Below are 18109 nucleotides of genomic sequence, written 5' to 3'. Positions count from 1 at the left end.
TTTGTTTTCCCAATTTACCATATATTGGATAAGATGTGGGTCACAAACATATTGACAATGCTCATCATCAGAGTCTAGAGGCCAAAGTGGCGTCTACATGTTGTTTGGATTCTTTAAACAAAAGATATACAGTGGGTTAGCGGTGTGGTTTGATTAAAAAAGCAACAAATACACTACATGTGCATCTTGTTATGAGGGTTGACGCATCGAAAACAGGCCCAGTGCGCTCCCTGGTGTCCATTATAAATACAGCAATATATGATATGAATTCTGAAAACGTTTCACAGTTCACTTATTTCTCTTCGTAAAAATCCAATTTTGGTTTTACTTGTTTGAATTTACGTTTCTTCAATAAAGAGATTTTAATACAATTGTTTTGTATCAAACTTTCATTTACTTTGGACCCCCATAAGAGCTTCCCCCAATCTAATCAAAGATGTCAGTCGGTCTTTATATTTCATTTACACGAGAAAACGCTCCGTCAACTTCTAATCCCCGTGAACTAAAGTGAGCGCGGACGTGACGAATCTCGCCGCATACCATCGTCTTCCTCACGCTGTTATGCACAACCTACTCCTGCAACCACTACGTCATCGCCTGCGGGAATTCTATCCAGAGATGACGGTGGGAGCGGAACCTCTCGCGAGATGTGCATACGACACGCCACACATCAGCAGCAGCAGCGCGAGCCAGCCAGCCGGGTCACGCAGACGCTTCCAGAAGTTTCCCAGCGAGCCTCTTTACGCATATAGCGACGCGCACTTAGCCGGAGTTATGCGGTGTTTGGCGCTGTCTCGCTGTGTTTAGGACACGTTCACTCCCCCCGGGAAGTGTGGAGCAGCGGTGCCAGTGTGTGTGACTGCGGGGGGTTGACGTTGCGAGCCAGCGGGCCGATGTGACAGCCGCAGCGGGACGCGTTAACCTGGATGTACGGCGCAGAGACGTCCATGAGAAGCGAGAGAAGAGAACGTCGCCATGGGTAAAGATTACTATAAGGTGCTGGGGATCGCTAAGGGGGCCACCGAGGAGGAGATCAAGAAGGCGTACCGGAAGCAGGCCCTGCGCTACCACCCGGACAAGAACAAGTCTGCCGGTGCCGAGGACAAATTTAAAGAAATCGCCGAGGCCTACGACGTCCTGAGCGACGCCAAGAAGAAAGACATTTATGATCGATTTGGAGAAGAAGGTAGGTTGGTCATGACCTTCCACCTGTGTTTGTGTGTGTTTGTGTGTGTGTGTGACCTGCAGTGGGGGGCTGCACTTCACTTCACTACTTCCACGTGTACACTGTGCGTTTATACTTAAATGTTCAGTAAAGGCTTTAGATTTGACGAATTTAATCGATTATTCGTCATTCCAGCGTCTTAATGCAGCGGCTGCAAGTGTGTCGCTTACAATAGGTGCAGGGCTGTAGAATGTGCTGGAAACAACATGAGCCGCGCTGTTACCACACTGTGAGTGGATGATAACACGGGCGCGACCTGTCAAACATTCTGACACGCACAGCTACAACTACTCGATTAACAATTCAGCAGGAACTGACTATTTATTTATTTTTTGCATTTTTTTGTTTTAAGTTAAGAAATGCGTTTTTCTATCAGACACCTTGTAAAAGCCACCGGGCTAACTATTAAGAAAATACTAGATAATGAGAACACAGATGTGACTGAACACACAAACTGCTTGTTTAGATCTTTTTTGTTGCTAAATAAACTGTTCAAACGTCCTGGTAAATTACGTCATGTTTTGCAACGATCTTTGGTTGCTCCTTTCAGAGGCAGAAGCATGTGATCCCAGAACTTTAATGTTCACTTGTGTCTTAATTTTCATCAGGACTTAAGGGCTCAACTGGTGGTGGAGGTGGAGGACACTGTGGTCATAACTACAACTACACCTTCCATGGAGACCCTCACGCAATGTTTGCAGAGTTCTTTGGCGGCCGCAGCCCCTTCGATCATTTCTTCTCACAAAATGGGGATGACGACATGGACATCGACGACCCCTTTGCAGCATTTGGTATGAGAGGAATGGGCGGCATGGGCGGGTTTCAAAGGTCCTTTAAATCCCATCCCGGAGGCCCCCGAAGGCCACACGAGAAGAAGAAGGACCCGCCTGTGATGCACGAGCTGAAGGTGAGCTTGGAGGAGGTCTACTCAGGCTGCACCAAGAAGATGAAGATCTCCCGCAAGCGTCTGAACCCGGACGGCCGCACTGTGCGCAACGAGGACAAGATTTTGACAGTTGACATTAAACGTGGCTGGAAGGAGGGGACAAAGATTACTTTTCCACGGGAAGGAGATGAAACTGCCACCAACATTCCTGCAGATGTGGTGTTTGTGGTTAAAGACAAACCCCACCCAGTGTTCCGAAGGGAGGGCTCGGATATAATTTACCCCGCAAAGATATCCCTCAGAGATGTAAGTGATACCTCCATGAGCATCACCCAGGCTTTGTTCACTCTTTTCCCTGAGTAATTCTTCCTCTTCCTTTGTCTCTCCCAGGCATTGTGTGGATGCACAGTCAGCGCCCCGACTCTGGACGGCCGGACCATCACCGTTTCCTCCAGGGACGTCGTCAAACCCGGAATGAAGAAGCGCATTGCTGGAGAGGGGCTGCCGCTCTCCAAATGTCCCGAGAACAGGGGCGATATGGTTTTGGACTTCACAGTAAAGTTTCCCGAGAAGTTGGGCCAAACTACCCGCGACGCCCTGCGGCAGATCCTCCCGCCGTGATTCAGCTGAAAGTCTGAGTTTGAGCCTCTGGACAGACTTGTGTTGGTCCCAGCTGAGTTTAGTTGCACTCTCTCAAGACGAACCTCTGTTTTTACGTAGTATGGAGTCTGGTGAACAGAGTGACTTAGGACACTGACACTATTCCCTTTTTTTGCGTGCATTCTGCTTGGGTTTTGTCACAGTATTAAGTTAGCAGCCTGTTGCGGTGTCAGTTTCAGGTCAGGAAACGTATACAGGTGTGTTTGGGTGCTGCAGCCACGCAGCAGGTGTTGGGTGATTTGTTTTGCTGCGAGAAGGACTTCACCCCACATAGCAAAGGGTTTTTCACTAAAGCAAAGCTCACTGAAGTTTACTCTGCGACATTTAATTCAGGAAGTGAGGTTTGTTTCTCTCTTGTTTTTCTAAGTGCTTCCAGATGGCACAGTGACCGCTTATTAACTATACCTCAGGTGCAGTGACACATGCTGGAATGTAGCTACACCTACTTGTGTTTTACTTACATTGTTACTATGCAGTTAGACGTTAGGCTCAAATACTGTGAAAACAGGAGGATTACGTTTACTTCCACTCTCTCACGTACATAAATATCACAGGAGTGATTAGATAAACTGCTTACTTATGTAAAAATGATGAAAGATTCATGTGCCAAATTCCTATTTCTGTATGTTATTCTATAATGTGTGTGTGTGTGTGTGTGTGGGTGTCTTTGTTGGGAGCATGTGTGTAACCCGCTGTGTGTGTGACTGACAAACTTGAAAAATATTGTATATTTACTTGTGGTAACCTTTACTTTGAAAGGAGAATGCACTTCTGTGTATGATAGATTTAATTCCTACTCATTTGTTAAAGTTTGTTAAATGTAATGATAGGGAGGCGTAGTGTAAGCTGGAGAGGTTCAGACTGATGTGGCAGATCGCCACATTTCTTCTGAAGCTATGAGACGGAGTTGCATCCCTGACTTGTGTTTGATACATTTATAATTATTTCCTATATGAGCTCTCAGCTTACAGTGACATAAAGGAACATCTCTAAAGTAAGAATCATGTTTTAGTGACCACTCGGTCCGTGCACCTTTGACTCTAGTGAGGATGGAAGTTTTGTTTATCTGTTGGTTTATTTGAAAATTAAGTGTTTGTATTTTACCCTGACTTATGTTTCATGTGTAATACATCCAGATTTTATCCTGTACCATCAGAAGACCTTGCTGATGGTTATTTACTCCTCACCAAGCTTGTGCTGGAGTTATGAAGACACAAACATGTGGTTTAACATGAGTGTAGAGATGTGTAATCTCTTGTTTTACTTTTTTGTTTAAAAAAAGATATTTGCTTTCTTGCAAATGTTTTCCTTTTAAAGGAAAAAAGTGTAAGCATTATTTTGTTTTACCTATTGTTTGTTATCTTGAAATTATTCAGTATTTGGAGATCAGGAAATTTAGTTTTGAACATAACCAGTTAAACTGATGTGACAAAACAGTTTTTAATATGCTGTGATGAGTTGCATTTCCACACTATTCAGTCGACTGCAAATAAATAATCAATTAAGCTTCATCAGTGTCCAATCCTTTATTGTTTCAGTGATTTTAGTTTTCAGTAAAATGTTGGTGTGACCTCCATGTATGTATCCTCTCAGTGTCATACAGGAAACCTTCAACAACACATTAATATTTTCTCTCTGCATCAGTAAACAATGGGATAAGATAAAACTTTAATATCCTGAGGGAAATTGCTGTGCAACAGTTACAGCACAGTGGAGAATGAAACAAAAGAATCACCTCTAGTGCAAATAAAACGTGCAAGAATGCATGGAAGATAATACAACTACACACAACAAGGGTACAAGACAGAAACTTACGTCCTACTGAAAGTTATGTTAATCATAATCCACATTAAAGTATTCGACATTCACAACCACACCGGAGATTCAGCTAAAGTTAAAGCAAACGTGTGAATGAGCCCAGAGAGGCCATGAGGTCACTGTAACTGTTACATATGTGGACAGTCGCTATTTTGGCCACATGGCGGCGCTAAAGCTCCCTCACAGATTCCAGACCATAAGAGGCGCAAATCACTGCAAACCACAGGGCGTCAGCTGTCAACAATAAATTAAGAAATATATTTTGTGAATATATTTTGTAATCTGCGCTTCTAAAATATGGAGCACTAATATGCAATACTTTTTTGGGTTATACACTTACTGCTGACAGTAATAGACTAATTATCATAATATTTAATAATGTTAAAGCTGTTTGGTCGAGTCAAGTCCCTAATATCCTCCTCAGTTTAACACGTGTTTTTATTGTTATTATGATTATGATTATTATTCTGCTTGCGTCATTTTACAGCGATTTAATGGATCAACATTTGGAAGCTACTGTGTTCAGTTATGCATAATGATCCCTGGGTCGAGACTTATTTTGACATATTTTACTAAGATTATGAAAGCCTTTCCTTGAACTGAATCAAAAATATCAACCAAACAACACAAATATATACAAAATACATAAACACCCTGAAATGCACAATTATGGGTTTATGAAGCATTTTCGCCGAGGTGCTTGGTATTTACGAGGCGAACCTGAAGGCGTCACAGTTCCACTCGGGGCGGTGGATGTAACGCTGCATTCCCGCACACACAAATGAGCGCTACATTCACTACAACTACGCTACTTTTGACTTTGTTTCCTCGCTGGACGTCATGTTGGACTCATAAAGTTCCAGCAGCGATATTAGCAGGCTAAAGTAGCGGGCAGAGCTAACGACACTAACTGAACTCCTGCTCCGGTAAGACGGGCTGGCCTGCCGTGTCCCCCCTTTTCTTTTAGCTACTTAAAGCTAACTAACCCGCTACTATCGCTTCAAGCGGGATTAACATTCACAGGTTTATCTTTAGTTATGAGCGTAAATCGAGTAGCTGCTTGCTAAACGCTGACATATGCCTCTGTGTGTGTTGTGCTGACATGACAGAGCGCTGTATCCTGCAGTTAAGCTAGCAGTTAGCATTAGCGCTGTCTTGTACTTGTTATTGTTCTTCTGAGTTACCAAACTACTTAATGTGTCTTCTTTGGTGTATTTAAGCTGTTTTACTTTTCCAACTTAACTGCCATTCTTGTAATAAATATGCTGACAGCTCTGTTATGTCTGTATTCCCTCTGTAAGCTACTGGAGTTCACTTCTCGCTATGTGAGCTGCTTGGATCTGTAAACCCATAAAGACTCATAAACCCATAAACCCATAAACCTCCAGCACAGCTACACCTGATGGGGTGTCAGCAGGTGTGAAGGTGCATGTTAGACTTGATCAAACCATAACTCCTCAGAGCAGTGGACCTCCTCCTCTTCATCCTCCTCCTCCTGCTTCCCCCTGTGGTGCTCCAGCAGGACCACTATGCCTCTGGGTCTGGGAAGAAGAAAGAAGGCGTCCCCGTTAGTTGAGAACGAGGAAGCCGAGCCCATCCGTGGTGGTCTCAATGTCGCTGGCATGGACGGGCTGGATGGAGGTGTGGTCGGGCTGGGAGAGGGTGCCACCCCCGAGGGTCTGCCACCCCCACCCAGCAACATGCGACCTCGCCTCATCTTCCACACCCAGCTGGCCCACGGCAGCCCCACAGGCCGCATAGAGGGCTTCAGTAACGTACGGGAGCTCTACGCTAAGATCGGTGAGGCCTTTGGGATCCCGCCGTCTGAGGTGAGCGATGCTGATGTGTGTGGGGCGGTGGAGACAACAGAAGGGACAGCAGCATTGATTTGTTTTGTGTGTGTTTGTTGCTCCCCAGGTTATGTTTTGCACATTGAACACTCATAAGGTGGACATGGACAAATTGTTGGGGGGTCAGATCGGGCTGGAGGACTTTATTTTTGCCCACATTAAAGGCCAGCGGAAGGAAATCGAGGTGTTCAAAGGGGAGGACGCACTCGGGCTGACCATCACAGATAATGGCGCCGGTTACGCTTTCATCAAGGTGAGAACGGTTCAAAGCGCTTTAAATCCAGAATCAGAACAACACAGCCATGACACAGAATTGATAACGTGTGTGTTTGCGTCTCCAGAGGATCCGTGAGGGCAGCGTCATCCATCAGATCCAGGTCATCAACGTGGGCGACATGATCGAGTCCATCAATGGCCATCGCCTGATCGGCTGTCGACACTACGAGGTGGCCAAGATGCTGAAAGAGCTGCCCAAGGGGAAGGAGTTCACCATCAAGCTGGTGGAGCCGCTCAAGGCTTTTGGTGTGTGTGTGTGTGCGCGTGTGTGAGCAGGAAACACACACTCATCATCTTGCTCATGTTGTTCGTTTGCATCTGCAGCAGAGTCAATGTGCTTTGGCTGTAATATAAAAGTCTCTTGTGTCTCTTGTAGACATGATCGGCCAGCGGTCAGGAGGGTCCAGATCAGCATCAGGGGTTCAGCTGGGCACAGGCAGGGGCACCCTACGCCTCCGCTCCAAAGGTCCTGCTACCGTGGAGGAACTGGTGAGTGTGTCAGACAGACAGACATACAGACAGACGGATAAGACGAGTCGATAACTGTCCTTAAACAAAACTCTGCTGTGTCTTTGCTGCAGCCGTCTGCGTTTGAGGAAAAGGCCATTGAGAAAGTGGACGACCTGCTTGAGAGCTACATGGGCATCAGAGACAGTGAGCTGGGTGAGTGTGTGTGTGTGTGTGTGTGTGTGTGAGAGAGAGAGAGAGAGACAGAGAGAGACAGACCGACCGACCCTGGATCTACGTTTTTCCTGAGTAATTGTTGTTTTGTGCTCAGTAAATGTTGTCTGACCTCATGTCTCTCCCTCTATGTTCCTCATTCTGTCCCCCCACCCTCCAGCTGCTACCATGGTGGAGCTGGGAAAGGACAAAAAGAACCCTGACGAGTTTGCGGAGGCTTTAGATGAATCCCTGGGAGACTTCGCCTTCCCCGATGAATTTGTGTTTGACGTCTGGGGGGCCATCGGCGATGCCAAAGTCGGACGGGTGTAACCATGGGAACCGAGCGAGCGGCCTCTGTGCGCGTGGCACCCGCAACGCTCGGCACCGCTAGGAAGCACACTACCCTCATGAGTTTGCGTTTGTTCCCGTGTCCACACTTTTCTGTTTGTAACGTAGCGCGTCAGACTCTGAGGAAGAGGACGCTGCCGAGCCAGGCGACTTCCCGAGCGCTTTCATTCGTCTTCCAGCCCCCCCCCCCAAACCTGCAAAAAAAAGGCAGATTGCACTGCGGCACAGTTACAGTCACGCACAACACACAGGCCTCAGCCTCAACTCCCCTGAAGTGTGTGTCTGTGTGTGTTACTGATGTGGATCATGAGTTTTTACAAGCACGTGCTGTTATATTTTTATCCTCTGCTGGTTCTATGTGGATATCGGTAAGTATTGTGTTTGCAAAAAGGGGTTGTCGGTAAATTGTAGCTCGCTATTAAAACACTCCATGCTGTCATGTAGCGATGTGTCCACAGTGGAAGCAGTGTTACGTTCCGTGTATTAAACTGATATCCCGTGGCTAAACGAGAGCGAGAAGCAGATCGACTTCCCCCCCCGGATCGGTGGATTGTCCTGATTGTTTGTTTTTATAGTTTTGCGTCTCCTGAAGGTTTTTATATGAAGTGATTTGATGTGATGTGTCTGTTTTGAAACCAGGCGGGCAGAGTTAGTGTTACAGACCGGGACCAGGATCTTGTTTCATGTTTTTAAAGCGTCGTCACACAGCAGATGATTTTTTCCAATTTGTTTTCTGCATTTTATTCATTCTGCCGGAGGTTTGCGTTGAAGGATTTGTGGCACGTGTTGAAGAATGAGCCGCTCAGGCTTTATGCTGCGTACACAGTGTGTCACGGTGAATTATGTCCTACATTATTGGAAACAAACAGGCAAAGTTGCCACACTAACATCACTACACACAGGTCAAGACATTTGTTAGTATTACTTTGTCCTCACAATACATCTAAACCTGTGAAGCTACTTTATGGTAAATCGATTTCTTTTTTTGTTTTTTGTTTTCTTTCTTTAGGATTAATTGATATGGAAGTCATAAACTGATGCTAAATCACTGTAACACTAAAGTAAACAGGATTTTGATGGCTTTTTATTTACACTGTTGTCCATGTTGAAATATATTGCAATAACATCCTCATCATCTCCCTCTGGTCTTTACTGCACACTCGATCACACTGAGTGTACACACAACGCACCACACTGAGAGAAAGCCTGGTTTTCTCTAATTTCAAGATCTATTTTCATTATGTTGACGTCAAATCAACTTTCCCTCAGACCTACTAAGCTTAACACCTCCTGCACATAAGAGGAGGAGACAAACAAAGGTGTGATGTTTTGTCTGTTTTCCTGCGCCAACAGTACAGACCGTGGAGGGTGAGAGTGTGTGTGTGTTTGTGTGTGTTCTTGCTCCTTCGTCCTCCTGAAATATGTATGACATTTAACTACACAGTTAAATCTCTTGTGGTGTAATCAGATAGACGGCGGTAAACTTGATCGCTCTTGTCAGGCTCAGTCGGGGGGGTCGGTCACCTCCAGGGCTCGTGTTTAAAGTGACAAAGGTGACAAATGGATCCGCACAATAACACCACAGTGATCTGAACGTGCAGCAAAACTTAGATTAGATTTGTCAGATGTGTTTGTGATGTTTGAATAACTTTGACATCATGCAGAATGTTGGTTCCATCATGGAGGAAACCATCAACGTGTGCCTCTGCTAGAGTTGACGCAGCCCAGATTTGTAGTGTTGCTGCATCAGGCGGGTGAGGGGCGGTGTCATCTCCTCTATTTACTAGGAATGAAGTAAACCTGTTCTGCAAGTCCCTGCTGGTCCGTAACTCTTCTCCCTCACACACAAGGTCCAGATCGCCGTAAACCCAAACAGCACTCAGTCACTCAGCAACAGTCTCTCTGCACCGAGCACAGCCGAGGACGCTTTTCTCCCTGCACGGCTTCAACACAGCCCCCTCGCCGCTCACAGGAACCAGCCATGGCCCTGCGCCCTCGTGCTTCCTCCCAGCCGGGGAAATTATCTTTTCTCCACAATCCCAAGGTGGTGTCGGCCTTGCGGCCTCGGGCGGTTTCCTCGCGCTCGGGCTCCATGCTGGAAGCCGAACTGTCCTGCGCCATCTGCTGCGAGATCTTCAAGGACCCCGTGGTGCTGAAGTGCAGCCACACCTTCTGCCGGGCCTGTGTGCAGCAGTTCTGGAACAAGAAGAAGACCAGGCGCGAGTGTCCCGTCTGCAGGAGTAAGTGCTCGCTGACGGAGCCCACCGTCAGTTTGGCCCTGAAGAATGTAGCCGACACCTTCCTGAGGGAGCAGGAGCGGCAGGCTGGCTCGGGGGCCGGCGGCTCAGAGGACCAGGGGCAGAGGATGGAGGTGATGTGCGACACACACGGGGAAGTTCTCAAGCTCTTCTGTGTGGACGACTCAGAGGCTCTCTGCTGTGTGTGTCAGACCTCTAAGAAGCACCAGGGCCACCAGGTGTGTCCGCTGGAGGAGGGAGCTCAGGACCTGAAGGTAAGGTGCTCACTTTATGACCTTTTGACCTCCACCAAGGAGGTTGTTTGTTTTGGGGTCAGTCACTCTGTCTGTGTGTCTGTTAGGAGGACGGTTGACAGATATCAATCAAACATGTTGGGCAGGCTGGACATGATCAGCCAGATGGTGGCCACTTTTACGTTTTGGCCTTTAACTTTTAAAAGAAAAAATCTATTTCCTCTTGATATTTTTCACTGCTTTGCTATAATTAGCTGCCAAATTTGAGTGGGCGTGGCTCATTCTTCAAACAGAACTAGATCTCATGGATGTAGAAAGACAGACAGACATGTGGAATCAACACCCGCACTGAAAGTATAAAAGTAATCAATCATTAATGGTGAATAATAATTTCAATCAGTGGTGGAAATGCACAGAATGAAGAATCCCCCCTCCTCCTCCTCCCTCCTCCCCAGGCAGAGCTGCAGAAAGAGCTGATACCACTGAAGAAGAGCCTGCGTCGCCTGTATGAAGCCAAGCAGGAGTGTGATGACACAACTGTGCACATCAAGGTATCAATAAACACACAGGAGACCAGCATGACCCGGTATGGAAGTGAGGTTCATGTGTAAACACACCAAAGCCAACATGTTTGGAAGGAAATTCTCAGAATGTTAGAGGAGATATTCGTCATTATGTTATGATTTGAACTTGACCCCATGTGTGCCAGAGCCAGAGCCAGGCCACAGAGAAGCAGATCAGAGAGGAGTTTGGGCAGCTCCGCCTCTTCCTGGAGAAGGAGGAGGCGGCTCGACTGTCAGCCCTGCAGGAGGAGGACGAGGAGAAGAAGGAGCTGGTGAAGAAGAAATCGGACAGCATCACCAGAGACATCCTCACCCTGTCTCACGCCGTCATTGCCGTGGAGAACGAGCTCGCATCCGGCGACGCCCTATTCCTTCAGGCGAGTGTGAATTCACCCGTTTCTCCTCCCGATTCCAATCGGAGCACGCGGACACCAGTAACACACAGATGTTTGTTTCTCTTCTCATTTCAGAATTATAGCAAAACAAAGAAAAGGTAGGAGCTTCATCATGTCAGACTCTGCTGTAGACCACATTCTGCTCACGTGTTGCTTGACCTTTTCCTCCTTTATCCTCTTGCAGAGCTCAAATCACACAGAAGGATCCGGAAAAAGTGTCTGGTGCTCTGATAAATGTGGCCAAACATGTCAGCTCTCTCAAGTTCCATGTGTGGGAGAAGATGATGACGCTGGTTCAGTACAGTAAGCGTTCACTTTAGGGGACCATGTTGGGGTAAAGGTGTTAATAGTGACATTGCTTTTGAGATGTTTGCCATTCACTCTTCAGGCTGCAGGAGTCCTATAGATGGAATGGACCTGAAGAAAAGTGAAGTTAGATACAGATTTGCTCACAGTTGTCTCAGAAAGGGTTTTCCTGTGACATTTAACCCTGAAATGTCTGTATTTTTCATGCATGGCTATCCTCTAAAAACAATATATATAGTGTAATCTTGAATTTTGTGTCGCCCCCTCCCTCTCTCTCTCCCCCTTCTTTAGCACCGATTACCCTGGACCCCAACACTGGCTACTGCTGGTTGTCTATTTCTAAAGATCTGACCTCTGTGGCCAACAGCGGTCAGATGCAGCAGCTCCCTGACAACCCCGAGCGATTCGGCCACTTTGTGTTTGTTCTCGGCTCGGAGGGGTTCACATCCGGGCGACACGCCTGGGAGGTGGATGTGGGCGACAAGGTGGACTGGATGCTCGGTGTGGTCAAAGAGTCAATCGACAGGAAAGGCCGCATCTCGGGCTGTCCGGAGGGCGGCTTCTGGATGATCTCGCATTACGACAGCCAGTATGCGGCCATGACGAGGCCCAGCACCCCGCTGGAGCCCAAAGGGGAGCTCACCCGGGTCAGAGTGCAGATGGATTACGAGGCGGGAGAGGTGAGCTTCTCTAACCCCATCAGCATGACACCCCTCTACACCTTCCATGACTTTTTCACCGAGCGAATGTTCCCCTTCTTCTGCCCCGGAGCAAACATCAATGGGAACAACCCCGATCCCCTGAAGATCTGCCCCGCTAACGTGGCTGTGTGGAACAGTGCGTCATGGTGATAGGGGAGCATCAGGGTACACCGCTGGGATTCAACACTTTAGGTGAATGATTGAGCCAAATTTTAATTTGTAAAGAAAATAGAACTTGCCACCTTTAGTCCATTGAACCATTTTATTGAAGGTAAAGTTCAGTTTTTAAAGTAGAGAGGCTGTTTGGTCGCGTCTACCAAGGGAGGGTCTGTCCCTTATAGTCCAGGAAGGCTCCATTGTGCTTCTCAGTCAGGGAGTCCATCACACTCAGCAGCCCCCTCACACTCTCCTGAGCATCAATGTCCGCCTGGTGGTCACAAACATACATTAAATATGAAGAGTCACAGGTCACAGCCACTTCCACATGCGATTGTAAATCTGTGACGTGATCTCAGTGCTATGGAAACACTTGACTGTGTCTAAATCTCTCCTCCAGCAAACACGGAGGCAAGCTGGGAACTATTCAAAGAGGTTTTATTCTTTGAAGCAAACTGAGTCCAGGAGGTCATAGAGCGACGGAGCCACAATGACAATGAATGCAGCAGAGAGACCATAATGTGGGGGTTTTAACATTGAGCTGGAGTTATTTTTCGAAAGTCAGAATCCCTCATGATCGACCTCTAAAACCAAAAATGTGGGTTTAGGGAATATTTCACTCAGATATGTGGGTTGGTAATCTAACTGTGAAATGAACCTGATGATCCCACTTTGTGCAGCAGCCATCAATGGATACAGTCAGACTATGATCCTATCACCTACTGGTCAGGTGTGTGAAGTCAGTGTGTCCGTCTGTTTCCGTCTTAATATTCTGCCTCTCCATTAATAAACTTTATTTTGATTCAGACTTTTAGTGTTTGGGTGTTCCGTCTGTTATGGGTGAAGTGAGTGAAAACCAGCCGACCCACCGCTTCTCCGCCCATGTCTGTGCGCACCCAGCCAGGGTGCAGGGACGCAACCAAAATCCCGTCCTCCCCGAGCCCCACGGCGGCGCAGCGGGTCAGCATGTTCAGCCCTGCCTGGGGAGAGAGGAGAAGAAAGGGGGGGGGGGGGGGGAGAGAACGAGGAGCGCACAGGGGAAAGAGGGAAGAGGTGTTGAGATTATTGCAGAGAACAATGACCCCCCATTGTTCTCTGCAATAATCTCAATGGTGGACTAAGCGAGTTGCTGGTCACTTTGCTGATGCGGTAGGAGACGGCAGGCATGATGGGAGATTTGACCAGTTCCATTGACGCCATAATTGTGGACATGTTAATGATGGCCGCTTTGCTGCAGGACATCCCCGTCTTCTCACTGGCCTTCGCCGCTGCCCGAAGAAGAGGGAGGAATTCCTAATGGGGGGGGGCAGCAGGAGAAACACAACAAGTCACACAACTTCCACTAAAAGAGTCAGAGTGAGACATCAAATCTATCTGAGCTCCTTCCTCTTTCCTTACTTGAATCATGGTGAGGGGGCTTATAACGTTGGTGCTGAAGGTGGTCTGCATGTCCTCCGGTCTGGTGGTCTCCATGTCTCCGTGGATCCCGATCCCTGCGTTGTTAACCAGCAGGTTGAGACCCCCCGTCCCCATGAGAGAGCTCACCTGCTGGACGGACTGTTTAATGGCCAGAGGCTCGGTGACGTCTGACAGAGAGAGAACAACATTACTGTGCCGGCAGAGGTCAAAGTCTGGATGTGTGGAATGAGGCACACACACTACAGAGCGGTTCTCAGCAGAGAGGTCGTACCCAGACGGATGATGGTGATGTTCGGGTGCTTCTCTGCCAGGTTCCTCAAAGCCTGGAACACAGAGAGGAAGGTTGCATCAGCAGGGAGGCGGACAGGGAGGCGGTTAGATATTTGTGGAGCTCACCTCAGCTTTGGCTCCATCTGGGTCCCTGCAGCAGGCAAACACTCTCTGTGTCGCACGGGGGACCTGGACCAGTTGCTGGACCATCTCCAGGCCCAGGCCTCGGCTAGCTCCTGTGACCAACACACTGCCCAGCTGAAACGCCATTTTCTCTCCGCGTGCAAACAGTAGCTGCGGGTGGTTTAACCTTTATACTCTCTCTCTCTCTCTCTCTCTCTCTCTCTCTCTCTCTCTCTCTCTCTCTCTCTCTCTCTCTCTCTCTCTCTCTCTCTCTCTCTCTCTCTCTCTCTCTCTCTCTGTGTTTGCTCAGACTCAGTCATGCGGGGCCTCCGGTTCCAAACATTAACATAACTACTCAATGAGTACACGAATAAGTAGGCTCGCAAACACACGAGACAGCAAACGCTAACAGGTTATGATGAGAAGAAGACTTGCAAGTAACAGGAAAGGCGACAAACAAAGCGAGAGTTTAATGCGCATGCTTCGTAGTGAATCGGAAGAGCCGATGCCCATCGAGTGAGAGCCGGCTCCCCACTTTGTTTTCCTTTCGCTGCTCAGCTGTCACTCTCAGTGGCTCAGCTCTGTGTGGCGGCCATGTGGCTTTACCAGCTGATCTGCAGCGATCGGTTGAGTCTCTGCGGCGCCGAATTGTGTAAAAACCTTCACATTTGCCGGTTAAAGAAAAAAAGGGCAAAACCGTTCCTCGAGGAATGTGAGGATATAGGATCATACCACAATGAGGAAGAAGAGAGGGGGACAGGTCGGGCGTCTGTCCCGTCCCCCCTCAGTCAGTGAGTGAGACAGCAGCGGTCGGAAAAACACGTAAATATGAGTGACACCCGTAAACGAAGCAGCATCTGGCTGTAGTTTAAAAATATAGAAAAAAGCAGAGCAGAGTGCCTTCACTATAAAATGAAAATAACAGTAAGAGCAGGTTCCACCACAAACCTGCACAGACACATCAGAACTGTCCATCCCACAGTGCAGTTGGAGGATAGAGGGCAAGCTGGCTCAACGTCTACTAACCCTGGTGTGTCTGGTCCCAAACCAACAACAACTGCTGTAGCACTAGTAGTGCAAGTATAACCCCTCCTACTGCAACTCCAAGCAAAATAAGTCACTTTATATTAAAGCAGATGACCCCAGCCAAACAGCATTGTGTTGATGAGGAGTTTTGTTAAAGCCTTAAATCCCACGTACACTGTCCCAAACAATGATCTCAAAACTATATGACACAGAACATGCATTATGGCAAGACAGGGTGAAAAAAGCTCCATCAGTTTGCCTGACAACTGACTGCTGGACCTGCAGAACCACCTGCTCTTTCATGTCTGTCACTGGCCACTTTATTGAAAATGACAAGATGACATCTTGTCTGCTGGACTGTTTTGAGTGCACCTACAGACACACTGCAGAAAACTTGGCAGAGGAGCTATTGAGAGTGGCAAATGAGTGGCAAGTACAGGACAAAGTGGTGTGCTGTGTGAGTGATAATGCTGCAAACATCACCAAAGCCATAACAATTCTGAAGTGTACCCATGCACCACCCATGTCTGGCGCATACATTAAACCTGATGATTAGAGATGCATTGAAGGTGGGGAAAACAAGTTAAAGGCTATTGTGGAGTTTTTCCACAGAAGCACAGTTGTTGTTGTTCATTTGTGTTAAATTAAAATAAAAGTTTGATTTAAATATTAAACAAAAGTAAGAATGCCTGCTTTTGTAACAGAACAAATGCACAAAATTAGGCAATTATAAGGCTTCTAAAAAAAATGAGCACTGAATGCAAAGGGTTTATCAACACACAAACCATTCATATTTGCCAAGTTAGGCTAAAATATGAGGCTACAGATGATGATAAATTTGGGAGCCGTTTGGGAGCCGAAAGAGCCAAACTTCCCATCACTAAGAGTTTGCATACAGACACAACCTATATGGTCCAAACCCACCTACTTAACAGCTTACATAACTGAACTCAGTCCTCTTCATATGGCTGAATACAGGAGCTTTGTGTCAGCGTGTTATGAGTTCTGCTCTCTCTTCTGTCTGAGCTGCTTCGTGAATGTGACAACACGGTGACTCATGCACACGGCGTCGATGTATTGAAGCAAAAATATCTCCAGAATATAAGCAGAACAAAGAGGAGATAAAGGCGCATTGTGTCAGATAATGAATGATTCATTTTGAATTGTAAATAATGGGAGCGCATTGCTGCCGGGTGCCTTATATCTGACTCAGTGTGTGTCTGTGTGTGTGTGTGTGTGTGTGTGTGTGTATAATATGTGAATCTGCAGAAATCCACACCAAAATAATGAGGGAGCAAAGAGGAGCTACATGGACTGACTGGCTTTAATTTGTACATGTCTTCATCTTGTTGAAATGGCACTGAAGCTACAGCAGGTAGAGTTTGGCGGGAATGCCGGTCGGCGTTCCCGACCACATGGCTGCACCGTTTCCATCTGAAACTTAGAATTCCAGACTCAATGATGAACAGAGGCTTGCAAATCCTTGGTAAACAAAAAAGCAAAAAAAAAATACCATGGTAGCAACGTAATTACTGCAGTGTCACCTTTCAAAATCTGTTTTTTTCTCCTTTAAATAACTGAAAAGAAATGAAATAAGGCAGAACAGCCCGACACAATTACCCCCTTGGCAGATAATTGCCAGTTATTGACTGCAGCTGCAGATGTTTGACTAGTTGAGAGAAAATTCAGCTGGTAACTATAAATTACCAAACCCATTTCTTGTCCAGGTGGATATTGACTGCAGCGAGCGATAAATACATGCATGAACGTGTTGTCAAGCTTATAATTTGGCTTTATAACTGAGCACAGGCAGCAATTTGACACATTATAAGCTTAACAAAGGTATTTAGTATTTATTGCAGCGCTGTTGTAACATTTATTGTCCCAGTTCTTTTGTCCGTCCAGTTTCTCTAACATGCATCAGCAAACGGCTCAGACTGACTGACAGAAGCGGAGAGGTGGACAAGGACGACATGGTGGACATGGAGGAGGAGGAGGAAGAGGCAGGACTGCTCCTCCTCCTCCGCTGCTGCTGGTGAGCATAACATAAACGTAAGCTGCAGGTAAAAACTGCACGAGAGGCCAGAAATGTGTGTGTGTGTGTGTGTGTGTGTGTGGGTGTGTGTGTGTGTGTGTGTGTGTGTGTGTGTGTGTTTGCGTGCGTGTGTGTGTGTGTGTGTGTGTGAGAGAGAGTCAAATTCGATTCAAATACGTCAAACAACATTAAGTACAATGAAACACACCTACAACACAGAAAGACACAAAAACACGTCCGTCCCCTTCCTGTAGTCGTTCACGGGGACACGAGCAGCGCCTTGCCTCTGATCAATAACCACACACACACACATACACACACACACACTGCACAAACAGGGGGCAGCACAGAACATGCACGTACACGGATGCCAATACACACTTGTTAAATGCACTTTTGTGTCCTCAACTGTCCTCTTTGAAAATAGGAAGGTGCATAAATAAAACATTCCTCATCATCGTAGAAAAGGTCCATGCAGGTCTGACACCTCCGAGTCCAGAAGACATGAGGGGAGCAGACAGAGTCCTGGGCCGCCTCGCCTCTCTGTCCCAATCGCCGCCCCCCCCGCCGCCTCTCCATTCCTCAGAGGGTCTTGTTGTCTTGCCCCCTTCCTGTCTGGCAGTGTTAAGTCCTGTTATGTCCCCTGTTGTCCCTCTCACAGATGGGTGCTGTCCTGTGAGTCGAACCTGTGGCTCTCCGCTCCTCGCCCGGCACTGCACTTCCTGCTGCCGCCCTGATTGGGCACGACGGAGAGGGGGTCTGGCCTGATCAGGTACCTGCAGAGACACACACACACACACACACACACACACACACACACACACACACACACACACACACACACACACACACACACACACACACGGAGGTTCATTCTGTGTTCACGTCTCATTTGTTT

The 18109-nt window shown here is 47.3% G+C and overlaps 5 protein-coding genes across 5 annotated transcripts in view; 3 read left to right on the top strand and 2 right to left on the bottom strand.

The window, feature by feature from the left end:
* The first annotated feature begins 655 nt into the window (after nt 1–655).
* On the top strand, nt 656–4282 carry dnajb1a (DnaJ heat shock protein family (Hsp40) member B1a). Its single transcript, XM_076144224.1, has 3 exons — nt 656–1186; nt 1834–2417; nt 2502–4282. The coding sequence occupies exons 1-3, from the start codon at nt 976–978 to the stop codon at nt 2730–2732; spliced, it is 1026 nt and encodes a 341-aa protein (XP_076000339.1). The 5' UTR covers nt 656–975; the 3' UTR covers nt 2733–4282.
* Nucleotides 4283–5319: 1037 nt separating this feature from the next.
* On the top strand, nt 5320–8413 carry gipc1 (GIPC PDZ domain containing family, member 1). Its single transcript, XM_076144059.1, has 7 exons — nt 5320–5515; nt 5891–6418; nt 6507–6692; nt 6781–6961; nt 7092–7204; nt 7297–7378; nt 7557–8413. The coding sequence occupies exons 2-7, from the start codon at nt 6119–6121 to the stop codon at nt 7706–7708; spliced, it is 1014 nt and encodes a 337-aa protein (XP_076000174.1). The 5' UTR covers nt 5320–5515; nt 5891–6118; the 3' UTR covers nt 7709–8413.
* A 1294-nt stretch (nt 8414–9707) lies between these two features.
* Nucleotides 9708–12332, top strand: LOC142993377 (E3 ubiquitin-protein ligase TRIM35-like). The gene is made up of 6 exons (XM_076144058.1): nt 9708–10238; nt 10673–10768; nt 10927–11157; nt 11251–11273; nt 11360–11478; nt 11773–12332. Exons 1-6 carry the CDS (start codon nt 9708–9710, stop codon nt 12330–12332), a joined length of 1560 nt encoding a protein of 519 aa, XP_076000173.1.
* A 93-nt stretch (nt 12333–12425) lies between these two features.
* Nucleotides 12426–14333, bottom strand: LOC142993380 (C-signal-like). Its single transcript, XM_076144060.1, has 6 exons — nt 14154–14333; nt 14029–14080; nt 13737–13924; nt 13476–13631; nt 13208–13318; nt 12426–12609 (listed from the first exon to the last, which is right to left on the bottom strand). The coding sequence occupies exons 1-6, from the start codon at nt 14295–14297 to the stop codon at nt 12496–12498; spliced, it is 765 nt and encodes a 254-aa protein (XP_076000175.1). The 5' UTR covers nt 14298–14333; the 3' UTR covers nt 12426–12495.
* Nucleotides 14334–16534: 2201 nt separating this feature from the next.
* kcnt2b (potassium sodium-activated channel subfamily T member 2b) overlaps nt 16535–18109 on the bottom strand; it is a 34542-nt gene continuing 32967 nt past the window's right edge. Inside the window, exon 29 of the mRNA XM_076144057.1 lies at nt 16535–17987. Coding sequence (XP_076000172.1) covers nt 17867–17987 — 121 coding nt within the window. The 3' untranslated portion in view covers nt 16535–17866. The remainder of the gene's footprint in view (nt 17988–18109) is intronic.

Source organism: Genypterus blacodes, unplaced genomic scaffold, assembly GCF_046128005.1.
Source record: "Genypterus blacodes isolate CSIRO-AG114 ecotype Tasmania unplaced genomic scaffold, CSIRO-AGI_Gbla_v1 ptg000028l_1, whole genome shotgun sequence".
In the NCBI taxonomy this organism is placed as follows: domain Eukaryota; kingdom Metazoa; phylum Chordata; class Actinopteri; order Ophidiiformes; family Ophidiidae; genus Genypterus; species Genypterus blacodes.
The sequence above is the reverse complement of the archived record's forward strand: the minus strand, read 5'-3'. Positions and strand labels throughout refer to the sequence as shown.